General features: G+C 33.6%; 4 protein-coding genes across 6 annotated transcripts; 1 reads left to right on the top strand and 3 right to left on the bottom strand.

Moving 5' to 3' along the window:
* Positions 1 to 251: 251 nt before the first annotated feature.
* LOC107862812 (transcription factor MYB54) lies at positions 252 to 4,439 on the bottom strand. 2 transcript variants are annotated; one of them, XM_016708475.2, is made up of 4 exons: positions 4,241 to 4,439; positions 3,711 to 3,965; positions 2,073 to 2,531; positions 252 to 666 (listed from the first exon to the last, which is right to left on the bottom strand). In XM_016708475.2, the coding sequence occupies exons 2-4, from the start codon at positions 3,823 to 3,825 to the stop codon at positions 476 to 478; spliced, it is 765 nt and encodes a 254-aa protein (XP_016563961.1). In that variant the 5' UTR covers positions 3,826 to 3,965; positions 4,241 to 4,439; the 3' UTR covers positions 252 to 475. The 2 variants fall into 2 exon arrangements, with proteins under 2 accessions (XP_016563961.1, XP_016563962.1); XM_016708476.2 differs by lacking the exon at positions 4,241 to 4,439 and having other exon boundaries at positions 253 to 648; positions 3,711 to 4,201.
* Positions 4,440 to 11,740: 7,301 nt separating this feature from the next.
* LOC107862811 (DNA polymerase epsilon subunit B) lies at positions 11,741 to 18,487 on the bottom strand. 2 transcript variants are annotated; one of them, XM_016708474.2, is made up of 13 exons: positions 17,743 to 18,477; positions 17,271 to 17,451; positions 15,685 to 15,838; positions 15,438 to 15,569; positions 14,897 to 14,974; positions 14,180 to 14,284; positions 13,997 to 14,077; positions 13,761 to 13,891; positions 13,583 to 13,677; positions 13,396 to 13,495; positions 12,971 to 13,085; positions 12,768 to 12,878; positions 11,741 to 12,203 (listed from the first exon to the last, which is right to left on the bottom strand). In XM_016708474.2, the coding sequence occupies exons 1-13, from the start codon at positions 17,906 to 17,908 to the stop codon at positions 12,063 to 12,065; spliced, it is 1,590 nt and encodes a 529-aa protein (XP_016563960.1). In that variant the 5' UTR covers positions 17,909 to 18,477; the 3' UTR covers positions 11,741 to 12,062. The 2 variants fall into 2 exon arrangements, 1 of the variants encoding a protein (XP_016563960.1); XR_001672050.2 differs by lacking the exon at positions 11,741 to 12,203 and having other exon boundaries at positions 13,587 to 13,677; positions 17,743 to 18,487.
* Positions 18,488 to 19,160: 673 nt separating this feature from the next.
* On the top strand, positions 19,161 to 20,737 carry LOC107862810 (agamous-like MADS-box protein AGL62). The gene has a single exon (XM_016708473.2). It carries the CDS (start codon positions 19,655 to 19,657, stop codon positions 20,123 to 20,125), a length of 471 nt encoding a protein of 156 aa, XP_016563959.1. The 5' UTR covers positions 19,161 to 19,654; the 3' UTR covers positions 20,126 to 20,737.
* An 18-nt stretch (positions 20,738 to 20,755) lies between these two features.
* Positions 20,756 to 25,041, bottom strand: LOC107862809 (glutamate decarboxylase). The gene is made up of 5 exons (XM_016708472.2): positions 24,434 to 25,041; positions 22,998 to 23,198; positions 22,006 to 22,474; positions 21,824 to 21,876; positions 20,756 to 21,436 (listed from the first exon to the last, which is right to left on the bottom strand). Exons 1-5 carry the CDS (start codon positions 24,725 to 24,727, stop codon positions 20,945 to 20,947), a joined length of 1,509 nt encoding a protein of 502 aa, XP_016563958.2. The 5' UTR covers positions 24,728 to 25,041; the 3' UTR covers positions 20,756 to 20,944.
* Positions 25,042 to 25,800: the final 759 nt, after the last annotated feature.

Raw genomic sequence — 25,800 nt, 5'->3', positions numbered from 1 at the left:
TTCTTCTATCTCTCTCAGTCTCGCCCGCCCTCACATCTCTCAAACCGTTGCTATGGATTGTAACAAGTTAAATATATTATAGCTACATACTATTCATAATTATGGTTCAAATTATAGCTACTTATGTAAACTCCTCTCCATAATGTATAAGAATGTTTAGAACCTATTCTTCTTCTTCCATTCATGAGGACATTCAAAACTCATTCTTGGGTTGGGTTGAGTGTATATATATGAATTTGCATAATAGCATTTTCTTTAGAAATTAAGTACTGTTAATAATTATAATAGACATATTCATATCAATATCCATGTCATACACCCTTATGCATGCAAAAAGCTAAGCTTTAAAATTTTACAGGATTGCAGTTAGAGGTCCTAAATTGTGCAACATATAATAAATATTTTCCTCACTGAATTTTTCAGTGAGACTTCTTTGTTTCATAGATTAAAAGAAACTTTCAAAAAATTGAAGAAATTAGGACGAGTCTCCAACTGATAGGAAATCTATAAATCTCACTGGAGCTTTTTTACTTTGAGGAGAAATATCACGTTTCTGTTCAACTTCTTGATCTATCACTTCACTTTTGTTTGAGCCTGCAGTATTATTCACTTGTAAAAAATCATAGCATTCCACTTCTTCATTCTTCTCTGCAACAATTTCAACACCTAGTAGTTAATAATATTAATAACATGTGTGCTAACAACAATGTAAAATAATTCATGCACTTAAGTCATCGTCTAAAATATAACTACAACAAAAAAACAATCCATTTGACTGAGAATACTGGAGCTAGAAAATAAGGCATGCCACAACAAGTTAATATATACATATAGTGTACAACCTGTTTGACAATAAATTATCGGAAACAACCTTTCTACTTCATCAGAGGTAGAGGTATGGACTGCGTACATCTTACCCCCCCAAACCCCACTAGGTGGGAATACACTGGGTTTGTTGTTGTTGTTGTTTGTTCACAAATACAACGTGTGCTTCCTAAATCCATGTAATTTTTTCTTTGTAGTTTTTTTCTCTTAATTTCATAAGGTACGTGAAATGATTCAACTTCCAAAATTCAACGAGATCAGTAATACAAAAGAAAGGGGCATGTATAAATTATAATTTAAAAAATTAGAACAATAACGGACCACTACTACTATAAGTATCGGTTAGAATCGGCTATATCATCACCAAAGGATGTGCGGTGCAGTGGATGGGGCTGCTCCTCCTTTAACCAGAGGTCTTGGGTTTGAGTTCTGGGTATGGAAAAAATCTATGGTAGGGAGCACTACGCCCAAATGGGCCGTACCCCGGCGCGAATCCGGATTAATCGGGCTCCAACGCGGGTACCAAACACAGGGGTGGGAAACCAAAAATAAAAAAAGAATCGGTTATATGAATTTCCAGTACCATAAATGTTCTGTTTGGATCCGTAATATTAAGATAATATTCAGTACTTGAGGATGATCTAACATTAGGTAGGTTTCTAATATTAAGTTTCACCTCTAAATTATACTATTCGATTCGAAGTATATTCTTGGCTTTAGCAAGCACTAATATTGTACGAGTAGTTGGCATCACCTATGTATATAGATTTTTCATCTTCTATCTTTTGTTAGATTTCCCGTAGTATATATAAATTAAATCATTCACAGAAATTAAGGGTGTGTTCGGTACAAAGAAAAGAATACTTTTCATATAAATAAGTGAATTTCTTACTTAATTATATTTGTGTTCCAAACGTATATAAATAAAGAATTATCCTAAAAGCATTTACATATATAATCTAAACAAATACTATGAGTGGTGGGGTTGTGGGGACGAGGGCTTATAGGAGGTGGAGTGAGGTGTGTTAGAGGGCAGAAATTAAAGGACACAATCAACCTGGTGCACTAAGCTCCCGCTAAATGCATGGTCCGGGAAAGTAGCGGACCACAAGGGTCTGTACATACACAACCTTACCTTGCATTTTTGCAAGAGGCTATTTCCATAGCTCGAACATCATAAAATGGAACAACTGATTTTACAATAGAAAACTCTAGTTTAAACCATGCATGCATGAATGTATACGTACCTTGATTATCCATCTTGAAATGCCGAGGTAGGTGGTTGAAATGAAACTCTGTTGGATAAAAGGAATTGTGATCATAGCTACTGAATTGGTAACAATTACTATATCTTTCTAATAACTGTTGATGGTCAATAAAATTGTTGGAACTTCTTTTTCTGATCATCATATCTTGGATATTATTAATATTGTCTTGTTGGTCTGTTGATTTTTGAGCAGCAGCAGCAGCAGCAGCTCTATTGGAATAAATCTTAGATCTTTCTCTGCATCTTCTGGACATAATAACATGCCAATGATTTTTCACAGCATTATCAGTACGACCTGGAAATAGTCTAGCTATCATAGCCCAACGATTTCCATGAATTCTATGTGAGGAAAGAAGTCTTTCTTCTTCCTCTTCTGTGAATGGGCTTCTGTTGATTCTTGGATCCAATTGATTGTACCATCTCAACCTACAACTCTTCCCTGCAAAAATTATATAATAAGGTAGTAGTTGTTTAGCAATTTAACCTCATTTGTATGTGATAATTAATATAATATTAATTTGCCACGGGTGCCTATAATATAGGTAGAATTTGTAACCTATAAAATAAAGAAGACTGCCTCTTATAACACATTTAGGTGACTTGTTAGTGAAAAAATGAAGAATTTTCTCATGCATGCATATAAATTTAAGAATTTAAATTTGGCGCACATATATGGTGTACAAAATATTCTATACTATCAGGTAAATTTGACCTGTTATTGCAGGTTAGTTACCCAATTTTTCTTTTTCAATTTTTACATAAAATATTTAGGTATCATACAATAACAGATCAAGTTTACCTGAGCGTATAAAATATTTTATACGGTGCACAAAACCTATACTCTTAAAAGTTATTCCATTTTCCTAGATATCAAATGTGCGTGCATGCAGGTGCGGAGCTAAGCCCGTATAAGGTTCATCCGTATAAACTAGCTTAAAGAAAAATTACATTCTTTTAGAAGGTCAAAATATTTTTTAAGTATATATCGTTGATGTTGAGTCTAGTTGGTTTTTTCGTGTGTTTACTTTTGTTGAGTTCCCCGCAAGCTCTTTAGGGTCTAGCTTTTTAAGTTAAGTTACACCCAATCCAATTTTCTTAACATGCCATCAGAGTGTAGTAGACCATCCCGATTCATTGTTTACACAATTTTGTGCTCCCTTTAATCTTGTTAATTAACTTTTGTGCGTGTGGAGGTGGAGTTGACTCTAAAATCAGTTCTTTAGGGGTATATAATCTCTTTATATGACACTGAACAATCTTCACCTAATCATAAACTAATTGTTGAGATGTTTGAGCTAGGCCCAGTATCCATTTTCTGAACAATTTGTATTAGTTTTCAATCTCTATATTAGTGATAATTTTGTCTCTCCATTCTATGCATGTTACTTGAAACTTTTCTTTTCCACTCACTTTCCTAGAGTATATATATGGGATTTATTGATCATATTGAAGCCCTAGAGGCATGTTATCATATAAACAGAATAACTAATCTTATATATATATATATATATATATATTGATACATATATATATACATATATAGTATATACGAATACCATACTACTACTATATATTACTATTATTTGTTGAAGGAACGAGTGGCTGATGTTCACCGTACCTGATCTGCCTTGCAAGTTTTCTGCAATAGCGTTCCAGTTATGAGGTCCATATTTAGCAACTAACTCTTTCAGTTTCTCATCTTCATGAGGCCTCCAATGCCCTCTGCTACACATGATATATATAAATATCGATGGATCGATCGATCGATCAGTCTGGACCCTCCAAATCTCTAAAATCAATAGCTTGATCAACTGTTTTTCTTGTTAATTCTTGATATGATGATATCCTCCCCCAAAATACTAGCTACCTTGCACTAGAAAAACAATATAACAACAAGCTTTAATGAAAGGTGCATGAAAATTGATTTAGTAAAATTTAACCCTAACCAGCTAGAGGTAGAGAAAAATGAAAACCTATTATATAGATATATGATGACAACTAATTATATTAATCTTCATTTATATATATATAACAAAAGAAGATGATGATGATATATATTTGAAGAAGAAGAAGATTAATATAATTTCTGTTAAGAAGTAGAAGGTGGTCGTTTGGAGTTTGGAGAGACTTTAAAGTGGTGTACCGTACCTGAGATTATTGATGTTAACTAATAAACAAACAAACAAACAACTTCTCTAATCTTATAATAACATGAGATCAAAAGGAAGTACTACATATGTTTCATATAGTACAAAGTATATAAATATATATCAAAGAGAATTTAGGTTGCGTAGTTGGGAGAATCTTGTTCTCCTTTCAACGTCCTTCCTGTTTTTTCTAACCTACATGACATCTCCTCATAACCCACCTTTACATTAATCACCATATATATATATTTCCTCTATTTTAACCTTTAATAATATTAACAATTATAAACAGTTTAACTAATTATAAGTACTACTAAATATTACATCACCTTATCTATTTTAATTTACTCCCTCCATCCCATTTTAATCGTGAAAATAATTAATAAATACAAATATAGTTGATATATCACTAGGCATATGATCTATTGTCGAGTTTAATCTTGAAATTCCTAAAGTGCCGATTATTATGAGACAATTTTTCTGAGCTAAAGTAACTATTATTGGTTTGGGATGCGAGGAGTAATAAGTAACTTTTTTTTATTTACAAGATTACGAATCCTAAATTTAAGGTGTACCTGTAAATATTTTTGGTGATTTTGATTATGTAAAAAATTATTTACACCGATGATGTATATAACAACTCCACGTAAAGTCTAGCTAGTCTTTGTGTTTATCAACAAACAAAGGCATTTGGCCACGAAAATAATTTTAAAAAAGTTGAAGTTGTGTTTGGCCATGTATAGTTTTAGCAATACATATTTAGAATTTAAATGTATTTTTTAAATATATATATATATATATATGATTTGAACATGAAATATAATTTGAATGAGATTGTCTTATGTAAATAAAAAAAATTAGGATTTTTCATAAAAAATAATAATTAAAAGGTGAAAAAAAGTGAAACTAGGTTTTGGTTGTTTTTCAAATTTCAAATGAAACTTCAAGTTATATTTGAAATTTTCATGACGAAATACCAATTTTTAAATACTGTGAAATAATTTTTTGGGAAAAAAGTAAATTATATTGAAGGCCAAATTAAACGTGTCCCAAGGACCCAAATTTGAATATTCTTCCACAAATGTATATTATTAGAAAATAATAACTTCAAACTTATGCATCGGACGAGTACTATGTAAGAAAAAAGTGGATTTTTTTGCTTTCAAATTAATAAAAAGGCAACTATAAGTAATTCTGGTGTATGATAAGTATGGATTAGTATTTAGTACTAACCTAGACAAGATAATGATACTGATTATCTTGTTTGACCGAATTTTCGTTGTAAGTTTTAGTAATTAATAACGATACCTAAATTGTTAATTAGACTAGTTTCACTACCATGGTTATTCATTAACTTTGGCCCAAACTTTATGTTTGTATTAGAAACCTGCATTTAATAATACATATGAATAATAGGGCAAACAATATAAATCTCGATAGTAATTGAATTTTAATTACAAAAAATACCGATATATTGCATAATTACTGAAAATTTCGATTTTGAGTCTGTCGAGATACATAATTAGCTCCCAACACATCCAACGAAGATACATTTTTTCCTTTATAAGAATACATAATTAACTCCCGACACATTTTTCGATTTTGGGTATGTCGAGATACATAATACATCCAACAAAGATATACTTTTTTCTTGTAAAGATACATAATTAGCTTTCGATATTTTTTTTCGATTTTGGGTCTTTCAAGATACATAATTAGCTCCCCGTACATCCAAGGAAGATACATAATTAGTTGGATTTTTATAATTACTTTGTAAGGGTGAGAATTTGTGTAAACATGAAAAATTAAGACGTATATTTATATTTTTTTTTCTAAATAATTTATTCAAAACCAAATATAAGACTCATAAACTCATCATATGCACACATATATAATCATGAAAAAAGTAATCAAAGGGAGTCATTAGTGGTGACATGGACATTAACCCTTTGAGTCATGGGTCCTCTAACAACAATGATGTTACTAATTGACTAAACAAAAAGTTAAAGCCACTTTTTTCTCGTTAATCAAAATAGATTGCTATCCCAACAAAATGTATCTTATTATCATATGTTAAAAAATGAATAACGAAAATGTAGTATTAATAATAAATAAACAAATAAACAAAGAGATATACATAATTACATATACATAAATATAGGGCTTACGTCGTGTCAGAAATTGGTAATTTTTCTTGTCTGTTTTTTTTCATTTTTCAAAATAACGTAAAGGTGTTGTTGACTTGTCACGAGACTCTTTTCATATAGTTGGCCTAACATTAGGTCTTATTACCACATTTTAATTTTATTTTATGAGAAAATTAGCTTGTTACAAAAGGAGTCTACATCCCTCTTCATCTCTCAAGTCTCAATCTCCATATATAAGCAAAGCACAAAGCCACAAACTTATAAGCTTCTAGATATGTTACTATCAGATGCGGAGCCAGAATTTCAACTAAGGAGGTTCAATAATTGAAGAAAATATAGCTAAAAGAGGTTCAAAACTTAATATAGATACATAAAAATAATTTTAATCATATATAAATGGTATATTTTTTTTATTGATGGGAGTTCAAAGGACCCCCCTAGCAAGGGGCTAGCTCCGCCCCTGGACTTACTACCAACAAAAGAAAAATAATTTAATATTGATTGTAATTTGTAAATTTGAAGGACAATTTAACTTAGCGCATGAAACGTACAGGTTCTGCTGAGCTCAGTAACATTGATCGTGGATCTAAATCACGTACTCTCTCCATCTCAATTTATATTGCATCTTTTGGATTTTGAGGTTCAGATTAAACCAATCTATTTTTTATCGTATTTTTTTCATACATCTTTTAAATGTTTTGAATTGTCAATTATTGTAACTTATAGTACTTGTTAAATCGCTTTCTGTAAATTTTATTTCAAAAAGACTTAAAAATTTCATGCCTAAATTCACGATCAAACTTAAATTATTTGATTCTCGAAAGCGAAAAGTATCACATAACTTGAGACAGAGAAAATATATTTAGTTAAGAATTCATGGACTATGTTTATTTACTAATAATTTCAAATTATGAGTTCGTGTTAGTAGTCGAGCTAGAGAGGATTAAAAAGTAATCTTAATAGGTACATGGCAAAAGCATAAGCTATATCTACATAACAAAATGATTTATAAATGCATATTAATGTTGGATTAGTTCTTTTGTCTTCACCAGTTTTACCTACTTCAATTTTAATCAAATTCATTGTACTGTTTGATGGATTTACGCATGCCTATTGGAACTATGTTTATAACTTTATATGTATGAATGCATAAACATTTCGTGCATTTAAGCATACGTTAAAAACTATGTTCAAACAATTAATTGTTTAATGCTTTTCAGAATATTTTTTCAAAAAATAAATTTCTAAAGAAGAATTATCACTTTTTCAGTGAAATGGGAAAAACAAATTTCATAAAAGGCATCTACACTTAATTAATTGCGTTCTTCACACCCTCAGTACCCCAACCACATATATAGGGGTCGTTTGGTAGAGTGTATTGAAATATTAATGCATGTATTGCGTATTAGTAGTATTTTGTTTGGTATACTTTTTTACCTTATATATAACTAATGTAAGCATTAGTTATACACTCTATTGTGTATTGAGGTGTGTCTTACTAATACCTTAAAATCCATGGCATTAGTAATGCAATGGATCTAATTCATGCATTAACATGTTTAAAGCCCTTATTACCCCTCAAAAAATTTTCCGCATCCTTTCCAACATATATATTGAGGGTATTAAAATTTTTTTTTTTTTAGAAATTATGTAATTCATTTTTTTTTTAATACATCGAATCAAACACTGAATAAGAAAAATACAAGCATGACTAATGCAAGCATAACTAACACAAGCATTACTAATACACCATATTTTGCATTATTCTTATAGACTCTACCAAACGACCCCTATTATTTGCCTTTTTTTTTTAAAAAAAAAAAGATTGCTCAATAAACTTTTACTATATATGAAATGATTCCAACTACAAGAATCTGTTATAATCAACTGTATAATTCATAAAAGAAAGTAATCGACTAGTCATCTATGTGTTGTCCCTCTGCCTTGTACTCGTACAGTCATACCTACAAAAAAGTTGGTGCTTTTTAGAGAGAGTACTTAGCACACATGTAATTTGCATATGAGTAATCATGAAAAAAATACAAAGGTCATTACTATATAGTATATTACTTTACATAAAAACTGAATATATACAGAAATCATTTCATTTGATAGAACTAGACAATGAGGTTATTATATCTTCATATATAAACAACAATATATTTAGTGTATTAATCCCTCGAAATAAGATTTCAAAAGGGTAAAATATATGCATGTCTTATTCTACTTAGAGGCAGAAAAATTAATTTCGATAGATCCTCAGAGGAAAAAACAATCCAAAATAGTGTATATATATATAAAAAAAAAAAGATATAATAGACAATACGATAATCGAAGTACAAAAAATAATAGCTAGTAATTAGACAAACTCAAAGGTCAAGAGTAAAAATACAACTAATCGTATAAAAGGATAAGCGAGACAATGCTTAATTATCTAAATAACTTTCTACCTTGATTTGTGTCCATAATAGCCTTTGATCTAAGGCTGGGGCGGACCTATGACCTTTTCTTTGTTGCTCCGGCACCCATTAAATTCGAAGCATACTATGTATAATTATATTAAAAATGTATAAAAGTTGATATAAAACTTGGAAAAACATCCAGTAAACCAAAAAAGATAATTGAGTGCTTTAATTTTCAAACAGGACCTTAAAACTTCGGGCGTTAGTATATGTGTTCGAACCTCTTGAGCACCCGCAATCCCTGAATCTACCACTGATCTAAAGTCACATCCTCGGTAAACTAAAGTTATGTCATATCTCGTATAATCACCTCTCTCATATGTAGGTTTACTTTATACTTTGTGTGTACGTGTGTTTTGTGTGTTCACCTAATCAATATGTTAGCTTGTCTGTTCATCAGATCGTTTTCTACACATTCTTTTACCTGAATTGAATTATGAAGTTTGAAACATTTGAAGCTACACAACTAAGTTTCTCAACTGCAAATTGCTAACTGAAAACTAACAGCTTAACCATTTACAAGTTAAAAGAATTTTCTTTTCCAATTTTCCCCCCCTTAATTGACATTTTAAATTAGGTGTACACCTACCTGACCTAATTATCTATCCTCATTAGGAAACTTGGTAAGACAATAATTTGTTATTCAATCATCTTCATTAAATTCCAAGATTGTACTTTTCAGTTACCTGAATTTCTTCTTCATGGGAACACACTGATATGAAAAATTTTATGGCTTTTTCGATTATAATTAGTTAACTAATTTTGAGCTTTTGGAATGTTAGGTAGAGTAGCTCCAACGTGCATATAATACACTCCTTTATGTGGAAATTTGTACTAACGTCGTTCTTGGAATATAACCGGATCCAGCATTTGAAGTTTATGAATTTCTAGCGATTCTCAAATTAAAAAACAAATAAGACAAAGTGTCCATGAAGATTCGAACTCAAATTAGGAGGGGTAGCGCATCTCTAGTTGCTTCAATTTTTGCGACTAAATTAAACATTTACTTTTTATGTGGCGTTCCCAACAAACTTTTTTGTTATATTTAATGAATTTGTCAATATATATAGTATATTCGTGAAAGACACTAGGTTCCTAGAAATCCCACACTACCCAGTCCGCCCTGATAACTAAAGATCTTGTTGTAAGCCTCGAGTAGGTTACCACACTATTTTCCCAAAACATTAATTGTAAATGACTTTTTAATTAGCAACTTCACTATGATAAACAAAATGGACAAACAATATATATTCCGACACTTTGAAGAATAATTATTGAAAATCCTGATATTTTACATAATTACTGAAAATCTCAATTTTGGGGATCTGTCGAGATACATAATTAGCTCTTGATACATCCAACGTCGATACATTTTTTCCTTTGTAATTATACATAATTAGCTCTTGATACATTTATTTTGATTTTGACTGTGTCGAGATACATAATACATTCAAGGAATACATTTTTTTCCTTCGTAAGATACATAATTAGCTCCCTATATATTTTTTCCGATTTAGGGTCTGTCGAGATACATAATTAGCTCTCAATACCTTCAATGAAGATACATAATTAGTTAATTTTTGTAATTACTTTGTAAGTGTAAAAAATTTTGTATTATGATAAGTTAAGATGTATGTTTATGTTTATGTTATTTTTCCTAAATATGCAATCCTTGTAATTTTTGTCTCACTTGCGGCAAGTAATACACAACATTCGATTATTAATTAGCAACTTCTCACACTAAGCTGTTCGGATGTACCTAATAAACCAATATATATTTCAACAATCCGGAAAAAAGTTGTGGTTGAATGTAAGACAGAAAATTGAAGCTTAGTCAAACAAAGAAAAGTTTCTCAGTTTAATAGATGCTGAAATTAGGAGTGGTTGGAGATTAATTTCGAAGTCCTAAGAAATCAAATTTGTCTAGGATACTTGTTACTTTATTAAATTCATATCTAAATAGAATACGGAAAAAGAATAAATAGGATAAATGATATGTATATGTTCCCGTCATGCTTTGGGTAGACATATGTCCCTACGGTTCTATCGTTAATGTGTGGAGCATATATGTATCATTTCATTAATGGTAGGAGATATGTGTACTCAAAGTATAACGGAGAATATATGCGTACATTATTATTTATCATAGTTCGAGAGTATATTTGTCCTTTTTCGAATAAAATATTTGCACTCAAATTTGTACGATTAAGAATAGAGTTTAAGTTATACACGTGTCGTCGGTGTAAATAGAAATTACAGTATTAAATCATTCAAAAAGATATCATAGCATATGGACAGATATTTTAATAACTACCGCATTAACATAAATGCACAAATTAACCTTATCTTTCGGCATAAATAAATGTGAATTAGTGCAATAATCTCTTAAGTCCACAATGATAACAACATTTGGTACTTCCTAGCATCCACATTTGACTGAGGATAACAATTAATCATAATAAGTAGAGACCTTAAGAGAGACTAGGGATAAAAAGTCGTTTTAATTACTCAAGTGATACTAAGGGAAAAGGCAATTGAAAAGAAAAACGTGCCATCCTGCACAAATATGTCCAGTGATTTGATATTGTCCAGTTCCATGTCACAATATGCTACATTAAAGCCACAAATAAGAAGCTAAAGCAAATTCCAAAATCTAAAAATGAAAAAAGAACAGCAAACCCATTGTTCTCTTATTTGTATTTGTCGTACATGCTTGTTTATTATGCTTTACCTGAGTCAAGAATCTATGTACACATCTCAACCCCCAAACTCCAATTGTGAGATTAGATTGGGTTTGTTGTTGTTGCAAACCAATTAAGAGTCTTGAATGTTAGGATGAATATTTAGGGGATATCCAATTGTGCTCTCTGATTAACGTGACAGAATTAAAAGTTCTCATCAAACCAAGATTAATTGACTTTGACAATCAACTGATAAATAAATTGTCTGATATGAGTTACAACCTGTAAGAATGAGTATTACACTACGAGCTTAACAATGCAGTAGACAAAGACAATACATCAATATACAGAACCATCCTATTAATGAACGAGCCAAGAGACAATTAAGACTAGTTTAACCACCAAAGAGTTAATCACTAAGCTAAGATAGACCCTTGTGGTTCAGCCTTTTCCTAGACCCTATGCATTGCAGGAGCTTTAGTACACCCGGCTGCCTTTTTTAAATATGTCATCTTCAAGTTGATCCATAGAAGTTACAATGCTGATAATTCTACTTCCTGATTGCACGGCCGGTATGCCACAAATGTGCCATCATTTGAGAAGGAACCAGGGTTAAAGCATGTAACTCCTGTGTACCTGAAAGCTTTCTGCTCACTTTTGTCCCCCAACACTATCTGTTTGGAAAAATCAGATCGACGTTAATCAATTACAGTTCAAGCATCATATCATGTTATCAGTTTCAGGTCGTAATAGAATGAAGAAGAAAGAGCTCAACTTGAGCCAACCTATAAAACTATTTAACCACATGAGGATGACTGTGAAACAAGATTATAGACTTTAGTCATGATTCTGCAATCATATATCTCCTAGTATTATATCTTAGCCCCATGTACCAAGAAGCTATGTTGCTCAAACTCTACAAAAATGTTGTTCTTCTCCAAAAGTTCTGCATATTCAGAGGATCTAATACATCTGTGGCAAGACTTTTGGAGGGTCCAAGCAACATAGCCAGGAAATAGGTGGTTTTTCAACTTGAAGTAAAACCAAATTTTTGAAGGTTCAATTGCTAGTTAAGTGTAATTTCTCCAAGTTCAGGGTAGATTTTGATAATTTAACATCACCGCTTTTAATAGGAAGGTATACATGTACTTTGCTAAACATTGGCTGATGGAGGAATATAAATTTTGAAGAAACTCTGGTTTCTAGAACATCTATATACAGAAGAAAGGGGAAAGTACCGTATGCGGGGTTGGATAAAGGTGTAGACCGTGATCATAATTCCAGATAATGGGTTGAACCGTCAAGGGGAGGGGGCAGAGATGGCTTTGATGTATTATAGTCGCAACAAGCTGCAAGGAAAACAAACAATGAGCATATCCTGAGTTTCAGGACCTACAAGACCAAAACGAATCCAAACTTTGAGAATATGAAGACAGTTTACATGCTCAAATGGATCACTGGTTTCTTCTGTTGAGGGAGGTATCAGACAAGACCTTCTCATTCTATAGAGCATATCTTGACGGAATAGCACAATTTCTTGAGTATAAAACTTGATTCTGTTTCAACATGAAAAGTTAAGAATGTATCACTTCATTTATAATATAATAAGCTAACATTTCAGCAGAAGATGCAATACTTCGTGGCACCTAAGCGTCCAGAATGCACATGACATTAGCATGAGATATTGTATGATATCTTCAAGATTTTGATTATGCTCATTTTGATTGCCCAAATGAGGGAAGATCTAAAATGCCAAGTACACATTTACATTACTCGTTTTCTTTTTGTTAAATGAAGTGAAAAAAACTCAAAGCTTAAGCTCTCGTCGTTTAATTCAAAACTCTGTGTGCAGCAAACAAAGCATACCTGCACGGGTTGCTGGAGAATATTGCATTTGGAACATATTTCTGAAGTTCTTCAGAGACGTATTTAGGCAAAGAACATCTGGGTAAGGCTGTTGAAGGACCTGGAGAAACAAGAGAAGAACTTCTCATTATTTCATTAATTTGGTAAAGAAGCTTAAACAACAAATTGTGATGATTTATCAACACACCTACATCATCAGGACCGGGGATAAAAAGAAAACGACTATGCTCTTTTACTCGTTGGTGCGAAGCAATCATTTGTCCAAGCTTTCCAAATTGAACCCTGAAAGTTATGTTTATTTGTCACTTGCTTTACCAACAAATGACCATAACAGTAATACGGCTCAATTTTAAATTTCCACTTGCCTTAGACTTGAGATCGACTTGAATGAAAGATTAAATGGCTGAGAGCAGAAATTTCCCATGAAGACAAATAAAGAAGGAACCACCTCTACATTTTCGTAACCATCGAGTATAGTCTCCAGATTTCCCAAAGTCTTCTCTAAGGATAGGGGAGAATGGTGGATCAGGAAACCATAACAAGTCCAAACGTATTAAAAAGGGAAGAGAGGTTTACAAAGAAAAAAAAGAAGCATATATACCTCCTCATTGTCCAGCCAGATATCAGATAGTATAACAAACATATCATTCACAGCATTTTTCTCCAGCTCTACAAGTCTTAGCTGTTGCAGAAGTTAGGGAAGTTTCATATCTATTTAAGCTACAACGAATAGTTGCTATGGTATTTTCACTTTTCTATTAATGAACCAAGTCAAAAAGGATACAGTTTCCTCTTTGGTAAGAATACCACCACCAAAGAAGTCTAGGCCTGCAAAAAATGCCATGGACTTTTCTCTGTCCTCTAATGGAGGAAATCCGCATGTCCTGACCTGCACGATACTTTTAGCATATTAGCTATAAATTAAACCACCAATCATATTATTAGCATGTCCAAACTCAGCCTAATAATTTGACATCAAATTTTATGTGGTGGCTTATTGGTTGAATGTGAAAAGAATTTCTTTTGTTTAGCAAGTCTTATAAGGATGATGCCTCCCCTGTGCCTCATCAATAATTAATAAGGAAGACTAGGCTAAAGGTAACTTTTTTTAATTACTTAAAATTGCTAATAAGTAAACAGTCAGCAAATAAAAAAGATATTAGAGCACGTCAGCTTTGACAAGCCTTTCATGACAGAACTTTGAATAGAGAATTGGCTCAAGAGACAAAAATCACTTTGGCAAATTTTATTGATCTTATTCTTCAGTTGTAGAAATAGGAATATAAAACATTCCAAACGAGCAGAATTTACTTCTTATGCAGTTACTTCATCAGATGTTGATAAGAAACTAAAAGTGGAGACTACTGAAACTCTCTCGGAGCCTGAGCACCAGTAAGCATGAAAATTGAGATTGACGCTTGATATTCAAAGACCTCTTCGCAAACACTTTATCTAGCTCTAAACCTGAATTTCAAATAAGAGATTCAGTTCAAGAAAGGACCTGAAAAACACCATCCAACTGCATTTCACCTTCTGCCACGACAATCGTATTTTCCACAAAAAAACCTGTAGTTATCTTGTACTGCAGGTTATGGATACAAAGCATGTAATTTCCAATACTGTTGACACTAGGAACACAATTTTCAAGCACGGAAAGCTATAAAGGGGAAGGGATTCAATGTACTTTCATTCATTACAAAATGGATCATATTTAAGTCATAACATAAACATAAACAAGAAGTGAAACTGCAAAACATTAAGACTAATTGCAGGAGAAATGCATAAAGCAAAATTGAAACAAAGGGTTTTAGGAAAGAAACCATATCTAATATAAGCAAATTGATCGGTTTTTAAGATCACTAAAGAACTAAAGAGAGATAAGAATCAGCTGCAACGATGCAACCTAACAAGAGACACTTGCTAATGAAGGACATTAACTACTCCGATTTAAGTATATTAGTCTTCTACGTCATAGCAATAGACAGTTGTTTTATACAACTATCATGAGGAGTGAAATGAGATAAAACATCTGAAAAGGATATTGCACTTGATAAATTTACTTCTACAGCTGCAGTAAGGTCTTCCAAGTAGAAATGACCATCCTCCAACTGAGATATTACTCCCATTATCCATCTTCTCCCTACCCGTCCAACAAGAGATTGAATGGGGGATATCTGCAAACAACCATTTCGTACTGTAAGCATCATTTGCACTGGAACTTGAAAGCCATAGCTGTGCAATCCATCTAGAGAGATGTGAATCTGAACTAGGATTCTGGTTGCCACTCACCTCACAGTTTCCATAATCAGAAGTAGAGGCATCAAAAGCAAGGGTTGAAAACCGTGGATCACGACATAATCTCTGGAACAATAAGAGGAATCTATCCTTGTATAAGGTGGCTTTTGCAGACGCATCACCGTGGATGGGAAGCCTCCCTGTGTACCTACATACAGAAGAAAATCTTCTTTTAAATTGAAACTATAAGCATAGATCTCCAATTATACACTGATCTTTCAGCAAGCTTAGTAAAACATGCACTTCTTACACAGTTTTTTGTCTCGAGCCGGGGGTCTATCCGAAATAGTCTCTCTACCTCAACTCTGAGGTAGTGGTATGGACTACATACACTTACCCTCCCCAAAACCCAGTTTGTGGGAATATACTGGGTATGTTGTTGTTTGAAATAAAATATGCACTTCAACAAAAAAGATACAACATGTTATTTGTATCCCGTTATTTTAGGACTGAAATCCTTGTTATTGACTATGCTTTGAACAATACTATAGTAGTTAAAAGGTGTCAATTCCTCAATTTGTATGCCAATTCACAGGAGAACTAGCTTTTCAGTAGGTCTAGTCATGAGAAAACATCAACTTAAACAAGTGGAAAGTTCTTACACTCTAGTTACATTCCAACGAAACAGCTAAATTCTTTAGTCATACAGTAAACATTTTCTAGATAACGCTCACTTAAATGCTATAGGATTAACAAAAATTCTCAAAGTTTTCCATTCTTTTCATTGGGATTTGCAAGGTGCTGTTAGAGACTTACCTATCTCTATGCTATAAACAGTGCATTAGAGCTCTCAATTAGAAATCAAGTACTCCCTTTATTTCATTTTACTTGACCCCATATCAAAAAATATATGTTTTGTGTCAGTTGTTCATTTAGCAAATCAAGAGAATTTGATTACCGTTTTCTCAAGGAGGTTCAAATATGAATGAGTAAACATACAAAGAAGCCACAGGATATTCTTTTTTTTTTTTTTTTTTGACAAAGGTAACAAAGCCAAAGGATATTCAAAATCTATTATATATAGATAAGAAATGATTTTACATTTTAACCATGTATAAAGTATAAACAGTGCAATTATTCGTGGTTCGGGTGAACCCCCTCAGCCCTACTGGGCTCCGCCCGTGACCCTTAGTATTAAATAACTACATAAAGAATTTTTTTCTGGATAAACATAGTGACCGGGCCAGCTTAAGCGCACCTCGACTAAATCCACGGCATACCTGACACCTCCCACCTCTGTCCACCAAGGCTAGAACAGATAGGAAGAAATCCCTTAGAGTATGTCTCTGTTGGAAATTTGAACCTGAAACCTCACGGTACTCATTCCAACTTCATTGAACCACTAGGCCACACTCTTGGATGCATAAAGAAATATAATACTGATAGTCATTAATAAGGTGAGTTAAGCTAATTAAAGCTTTGTCCAAGGGGTGTGTCAGGTCAAAAGAGGCCAAGTAATATGAAATGGAGGAGTAACTTTCATGTGTAAATGCGAAAAAACAAACAATTCTAGGAAACAATAATCCACTACTAACTTCGCGAAATTGAATCGAAAAAGCAATAAGTGTTGAGCAACATACTCGTGAAAGAACTTCTTAACAGGATCATATCGAAATTTAGGGACAATAAAAGCATCAATAACCCTAAGCGCTGAAGTAGATGAACCACTGGAGCTAGGGTTTTCCTCAACAGCTGCATCCGCCTCTAATAGAATACTCACAACTTTATGCACCGATTCCCTATCCAAAATCGACGATTTCACTGCACAAAAACAAAACAAAATCAAGCAACAATAATTAAAGAGTTTAAGTTTTGCGCACTGCCAGTATACAAAAACATTCTACATTACCACGTAAACTTGATCTGCAATTGCGGTTTAACAAACTTTTTACAAAAAATTGAAAAAGAAAAAAATCGTTAAACCTGCAATAACAGATCAGGTTTACCTAATGGTGTAGAATATTTCGAGCACTGACAGTGCATAAAACTCAAATTCATAATTAAAACACAAAAAAATCGAATAAAATAAACAAAAAGGCGAGTATTACTGACATGATAGATGATGAAGCTCATCGAGAAGGAGTTCGAGCGCGTCATCGGAGGAGTCGGAAGGAAAATGAGAAAGGAAAGAGAGGACTTCGGAGAGTGCTTCGACTTTGAGAGAGTATCCCCTCATTTTGAACTTCCTCTGTACTTTTTTTCGCAAAACTCCACTCATTTTTTCTGCAGATTTTTTTGATTTGAAATCTTCTCAGTTTTGTGGAGTTTGGGATTTTGCTCTGAGATTTTCTGGATCTGAAATGAATGGCGAAGTGGGCGGGAGAGGGCAAGGGGATTTAGGTATTTTGTCTATGCATAAATTGGCGGGAAAAAGAAATATTTTGTCAAATTGAGCCGAGCCTCTTTTACTCATGAGATAGTGTCTGAATACTTTATTCCCCGGGAACTTATCTGTGAGATGTAAACTTCCTAGGGACTCGTGTGAGTAATTTGAATTAGTTAAGTTAGTAATTTTTCTCATTAAAGTAAGAATTTCATAAGTTATGAATTTATTTATTTTTTTCATTGGATGTTCGATACTCGTATTAAAGCTCGACTATTCTGGATTTATGCTGAGTATGGCCCCATTCGAGAAGTAGCGCTCCCTGCCAAAATTTTTTTCAGATCCAGGGCCCGAACCCGAGACCTCTGATTGAAGGAAAGAAGTCTCATCCACTATATCACATACTTTAGTGGTAAGTTATGAAAATTACTACGGTTCTTTGATGTGAGGTATGGTCAAATTTATTCTCATTGTTAAGAATTTTTTTATATGTATCATTTAAAAAAAAAAAGGCAAATTAATGTTAAATGACTTATATTAAAATAAAACTCACGCTAAGATTCATAAAAAATACACAAATAAATATACTCCTCTCTAAATTTTGCTCGTCAAATTTTTCTAATGAATAAATATATTTTCTTTTAACGCACAACACTGGTAGATTATTTACAAATGAACAAAAAGTAAAATTGAATCGGATAACGTAAAAGCATGAAACTAGAGAAAATGTCTATTATAAATTCTGTTGGTGTTTCAGTTAAGTTCAAATTTTAAATTTGATATGCATTTTTATGCATATCTAGATTCTATTATCGGTGGATAAACTTTTTGAGCAAATGACATGCTGAATAGTTTATATGATTCAAATTGTATACAAAGACATAAGAATAAAGGGATGTCACGATTGACAAATAGAGAAACCTCTCACCTCAATCATTAAAGCCGTTAATATGGGCCAAGGCCCGGTGGATCAGCCCAGCCCCGCTTGTAATTTGATGGGGCAGGCTTCAATTTTTGCAGCCCATTTAAGAACAGGGCTTTTTAGCCCGGTTCGGATAAACCCATGACCCGTAGGGCTTGAGAAATGTGTTGGGCTAGCCCGTGGACCGATCCGTCAGTCAAATAATAAATAATTTAAAAATAAAATAAAATACTACAAAAAATAATAAAATGGTTAAAAAACAATCAAGTCCAATGATAACCATTGACCAGTTCCATTAACAAAGAAAATGGAAACCTAAAAGTTTCCTACTTTCCTATCTATTTATTTTTTTAAAATAGGATATTTAACATTGATTTGGATTTTTTATTAAGAAATGACATATGTGAATTTTTTAATAATAATGAACATAAAACTATGATAAAAGGATAAATTTAGTTAATTTTAAAAAATGGATGGATAAATTTAACCCTAAACTACGATAATGAGATAAATTTAACCCTAAAGTATTACTAATGATAAATTTAGTTAGTTTTAAAAAGTAGTTTGACAAATTTGATCCATCTCTTTTTTTTTTTTCACTCACCCAAACGCACTTCACCTGCCTTCTCTCTCTCATATATAGCAACTCTTCTCTCTTATTTTCTTTCTTCCTCAACAATCAATACCAGAGAGAGAAAGAAAAAGAAAAAGAAAGATTAATGGAGAACAAGGAGGAGGAAACAAGTAAGAAAAAAACCCTGGGACGTCGAAAGATACCAATAGAGAAGATATCAAACAAGAAAAGTTTGCAGGTGGCATTCTCAAAGCGTAGAGGAGGCCTCTTCAAAAAAGCCAGTGAACTAAGCACGTCATGCGGTGTTCAAGTTGCCGTCATCGTTGAGTCTCCGGCCGGTAAACTGTATTCGTTCGGAAGCCCTTCTGTCGATTCTGTTATCGATCGATTTGAAAGAACACGACTCTGCTTCAATAATTGTTCTGAAGTACACGAGGAGGAGAAGGGAGTAATGGAGAAATCTAATTGGTGGTGGGAAGATGTGTGTCCGGAGAATTTAGGGTTGGAAGAACTTGAAGAACGTATGAGTGACATGCAAGTTTTGAAGAACAATTTATTGAAAAGAATTCAGGATCATGATGATTTGGTTATGGCGGATTCTTTTCTTAATCTTTGATAACCTATTTGGAGGGTTCAAATTTAACATTCTTTCAATGAAAATAGACAAGGAATTTTAAGTTGATTAGTTGCTTAACTTCTTTTTTGTACTTTTTGATTTCAACCAATATAGTTGGACTGACGGCTTAGCATGACCATTACTCGGTAAGATTTTTGTAGCCAGTTATTGACAGAAAGAGAAAGCTAATGTATTTCTTTGTTCTTTTCTCTTGGGCTTTCTTTTGTTTTTTTTGATGATGTGATTTTTGGTTGTACAGATTTATTTTCATAATTTTTATGCAAAAAAAGGTCTACTATTACTACTTTTGCTGTTTCTATGTACGCTGTTCATTAGGTTTATTTTACTTAATGCATATGTGAGATTAGTAGATGATCAAGTAATTATTTTCAATTTGAACAACAGAGAAGTACAATTTACTATCACTTTCTGCAATATTTGTAACGCGTACTTGTTGATTGTGTCACATGCACTCTTTTTAACCTAAGTTCGTAGATTGAGTAATTACCAAACATTAATTTCTTCAGTGGATGTGCAGTTAGGCCTCCTGATTGTCAGAGATTCAACCAACACAATATAAGGCACTCTATCAAATAACAATCCTGTCTTGTATCTTAATATACATATATAGATAGAAAACCTAATAAGAGGAGCATGTTATAGCAAACCTGAAATGTACTTAATTTACATATATAGATAGAAAGCCAAGATCATGAAAGCATTACAGTACCAGCAACTTTAATAAATGGAAACAACAAACATAATATATACTATACGTTGGCGATGGAGGCGAACCCCAAAAAACAGCTGTGGCCAGAACTAACAAACTCCGCTGGTCTTCTTCCCCGCAATTCTCCTCCAATGCTTAATTATGTCCTTCTGAGTCTCTACAATATCGGTGTGAAACTGATGAAGCCCATCACCCTTGTCATTCTGCACTTCCTCTGCAGTGACGCGAGCAGATATGGTGGGCAAACGAGAAGGCTGTGTGTCTAACTCTGTCAGAATTTTCTCAATGTCTGATACAAGTCTCTCTGCTAGGCTGTGGCTAAAATCCTCTCGAATGACAACCCGCAGAACAGCAATGTGTTCAGCATCTGGCGGCATTGTGTATGCTGGGACGATCCATCCAAATCTTCTGAGGTGCTCAGACACTTCAAATACCGTATATTTGCTGCTGTCTCTGAGAGAAAATGCTACAACAGGAACACCCACGTCCTTAGAGACAATATCGAACCGCCCCATATTTGCGATTCCATCTGTTAGTACTTTTGCATTTGCCAGGCAATTCTCCATGATGTCTTTATAACCCTTGCAGACCAGAAACAAAAGAGCAAAACTCATTTGCATTGTGCTTAAGCAATGCACTGGCAGGTTTACTTTGCACCAAATGAAGTAACAACCTCAGAAACAACATTGTTGTTGACAAACATCATTAAAAACTAACAATATTCCACTTTTTTCTCCATTACTCTGTACGAGTAACATTTGTTTTAGATTCAAAGGTATTCTGCATAATTATCAAAGGAATTGTAGTTTTACAGGGTTAAGACTTGAAAACGAGCACAATATAAGACCTAAAAAGTTACCTTTGAAGACAACTCAGCTTTCGACTTATATTAAATAACAAAATCCAAGCAATTGCTGTTCATGCTTTTAAAGAAACAGAGTCGTGTTCAATTTGATGACTGTGATTACCTCAAAGCCGAGTCTTATTAACTGATAGTACTGAGCAATTATTTGATAGGAACCTGTAATTGGGAGACAGCATCAAAGCTAACATCAAAACAAAACCTCGAGTAGGAACGTCAAAAGCTGCTTCTGAATGACGAGTCATTACTTATTTCCTGTCACCGCATATGAAGAGCATTTGAAATTACCTTTAGAGAAGTTGAGAGTAAAAGTAGGCTGATCAGATCCAAGGTAGTTTATATGAAAGACGAGCTCATCAGGCAAATCGTCCTTGCTCCGCCATATCACCCAACCGACACCAGCATATACAAGGCCATACTTGTGACCACTGACATTTATACTTTTCACTAAAGGCAAGCGGAAATCCCATTCAAGATCTGGCCACAAGAAAGGAGCAATAAATCCTCCACTGGCAGCATCGACATGGATCGGTGTATCCCATCCAGTTTCCTTGTTCTTTTTTGTAAGGAGCTCGTTTAGGAGCTTCACATCCTCAAATTCCCCCGTCAGAGTGGAACCAAGAATAGCGGCAACGCATATTGTATTCTCATCCACCATCTCAACTGCTTTGGCAGGGTCCATTACATAGTACCCTTCTTTGAGTTTCACCTCCTTCAATTCAACCTCAAAGTACCTTGCAAATTTTTCCCAACAGACCTGTACCACATAATTCAGACAGAAAATTTTCAGCAGAACTGAAAACAATAAAGAGGACCTTTAGTGATCAGGCAATTCTACAAGACTAATGGGGTTCTAGTAGTTAACCTTGTCCTGAACGGCTGATCAAGAGACTAATATTGACAGATAATTTTTTAAAAAGCATACTTCCATCTGATCACATGCTGCTCAAACATGCCTTTTAAATTGAATAGTCAAACAAAAGCTGCTTCTCATGTAAATTACTTTTTTGAAGAGCATTTTGAAAAAAAAAAAACACTTATCAAAATAAGCTGATTTTAAAAGCTTGACCAACCAGACTATTAGTCGCTTAGAAATAACAAGATAACAATTTGACAACAATATCACCAGGTAGAACTTCACCATATGTTTCAAGACTAGGATTACAAGTCAATATTGCATACATTAATCCATGAAACACGAGAAATATTCAAACTTACACCCAGAGTCCATTCACAGTACAAGAAAGACAGTTGCAAAGGTGACTGATAGTTTAAATCACCTGCACATTAGCTCCAGTGACTATATTAGGCTTATCAAAAGGTTTGCCTTCTGCTTTTCTTCTCGCTTGCCATTTGCGTTTGAAAGCAAGACCAGCAAGCATGATTGCCTCTGATGAACCCACTGTACCAACTCCTACTGCAGTCTCATCATCACCAACTGGGGCATGGAAAAGATGTGCTAACATGTTAACACACCTATTCTGCAACACAAAATCAGATCACTTTGAATATCATCAGTACTTACCCAAAATCATAAATCATTATCTCTCCTCTCCATATTTACATGATATTATTTCAATTTTGCAACTCCAAAATGTTTAATTCGGTTCAACAACAACAACAAGTATAATCCCACAAGTGAGTTTTTGATGGACCCCCGACTCAAGTAGATAGGCTGCTTTCTGTTCCAACAACTTCAATCCAAAATCATCTAACTGTATCTACATTAGCAAAACTATTTAAGTTATAGGCATTGTATAGCGTAGAGATCTACCTAGTTAGTTTCAACCTCTACAGATCATCAATTAATGTTTATTCAGACTCTTATCTATAGTTACCAATTGGTGGTTAGATGACTTTATCTTCTTCAGGTCGGTGACCCACCCTAGATTGTACATGTTATGATTGTAGTGGGCTTTGTCACATGACGCAAGAGCGACCTTTGGCCTTAAAGGTTCAGTCTTTAGCTAACCAGTTGGTTAGGCTTGACATTTTGACACCCGAGTGTGTACTAGACTTTGATGATGCTAGCCTGATTATGCCATATGTGTTTGATCAAATATCGTCAACACTCCCTCCATCCCAATTTACGTGACAATTAGTCACAAAAAGAACTACTCCCTCCATTTAAAAAAGAATGACCCTTCCTTTTTTGGCAACTTTTTAATTTTAACTTTTCACGTGTCATGTTTAAGACTATAAAATTGAAGAGCATTTTGGTATTTTGGTACATTTGACATATTTTTTATTTAAGACCACAAGATTAAAAAATTTCTTTATTTTTCTTAAGCTCCGTATCTAGTCAAACTAGGTCATTCTTTTTTAAACGGAGAGAGTATATGTGTTCATTTTTTTTCCTTAATAACTGTGGTGTGGTTTTCATCTCAACTTCCACGCACCTCAACTAATTCCACAATCTACCTGCCACCACTCACCCTTTCACCATCTACAACTACAAGGTAATTTTATCCACCAAGGCTAGGAGGACACCTGAGACGAAATCACCTAGTATTTTCAAACTCCTCTGGTGATAGAACCTAAGTTCTAAATTAGAGTACCAATTTAACTTATAAAATCTTCTCATTCTATTCTTAATGAGATGGTTTCAAAAATCATTCATAAACTCTGCAATCAGTCAAACAATAAATAGGCACACGTAAAAGCAAAAAAATATGACCAAGGAATAGCAAAAATATTTTAAAAAAGAAGTACTTACTTGAAGTTCAGTAGTAACAGGATACTCATCCATATCAACATAATTCTTATTAATGGACGACATAATAAGCTTATCGCACTCCGGCTCCATCCACGTACTAACAAACGACGCTAGATTCAACCTCGGATTACCATCCAACATAAGCTCATCGTTAACAATCTGAAACGCAGCTTCCTTAGGCATCGACCTTTCAGGTATTTTGAACTTCGGTAGTGATTCCTGCACATATCTCGATGCAAATGTACAGTGCAAACTCTCTTCTGAATCTCTTATCGACGTAGTTGTTAACACCATTTTTATTAAAAGAAAATTGTATATTGATCGGAGAATATGAAAATGGTGAATAAATAAGAGTGAGGGAGAAGAGGGTGAATATGGGAGTGACACGTAGTGCGATGTGGCGGTTGGAAAATGGCAACAGGTCCCAACTTGCTGCTTTTTAATATTCTCTGTATAGCAGACAGAAGAACTGAAGGATTGATGCTAAGTACTAATAATTGCTCCATATATTTTTATTTGTCATTATATTAAAAATAACCAACCTTTTAAAGGCAAATTCTACGGGCTAAGCGAAATATTAACCAGGTAAGAACTCTCACATTCAAAAAATGAAGATTTCAGAAATGCGAATGTCGTGTTAGATGTGTGGGCTGACTAGGAGGGATAGAGTTCGAAATGAGACTATTAGGGAGAAGATTGGTGTGACTCCAGTGGAGAATAAGATGCAAAAAGTTCGATTGAGATGGTTCGGACACGTGATGAGGAAGGGCATGAATGTCCCGGTTCGTAGGTATGAGAGACTAGCTTTGGATGGTTTTAGGTGGGGTAGGAATAGGGCGAAGAAGTATTGGGGAGAGTTGGTTAGGCGAGACATGGAGCAGTTACAGCTCATTGAGGACATGACCCTAGATAGGAAGATTTGGAAGATGCGAATTAGGGCAGAAGGTTAAAGTCAGTTTGGGTCGCTAGTGCAGAGCATTACTTGGTGAGGTATTGTTCTTGTTATGATACCTTGTTTCATGCTTTATTACAAATCTGTTTACTTTTCTCTGTTTACTATTACTTGTGGGTGTCATATTTATGTTATGCCATCTTATTCCATGTTTTATTATGAATTTATTTATTATTCCGTGTCTTGAGTCAGGGGTCTATCGGAAACATCCTTTCTACTTCTTTAGAGGTAAAGGTATGGACTGAGTATATCTTACCCTTCCCAGATCTTACTATGTGGAAATACACTAGGTTTTTTGTTGTTGTTGTATTATATTAAAAATAAATATCTGATAATATTTATTTAAATTTAAAAATCAATAAATAATTAATTACTATTTGTTTTATCCTATTAACAAAATTCAGTATTAAATGTA

This window comes from Capsicum annuum, chromosome 3, assembly GCF_002878395.1.
Source record: "Capsicum annuum cultivar UCD-10X-F1 chromosome 3, UCD10Xv1.1, whole genome shotgun sequence".
Lineage (NCBI taxonomy): Eukaryota > Viridiplantae > Streptophyta > Magnoliopsida > Solanales > Solanaceae > Capsicum > Capsicum annuum.
Note: the sequence above shows the minus strand (reverse complement) of the source record. Positions and strands in the feature narration are given on the sequence as shown.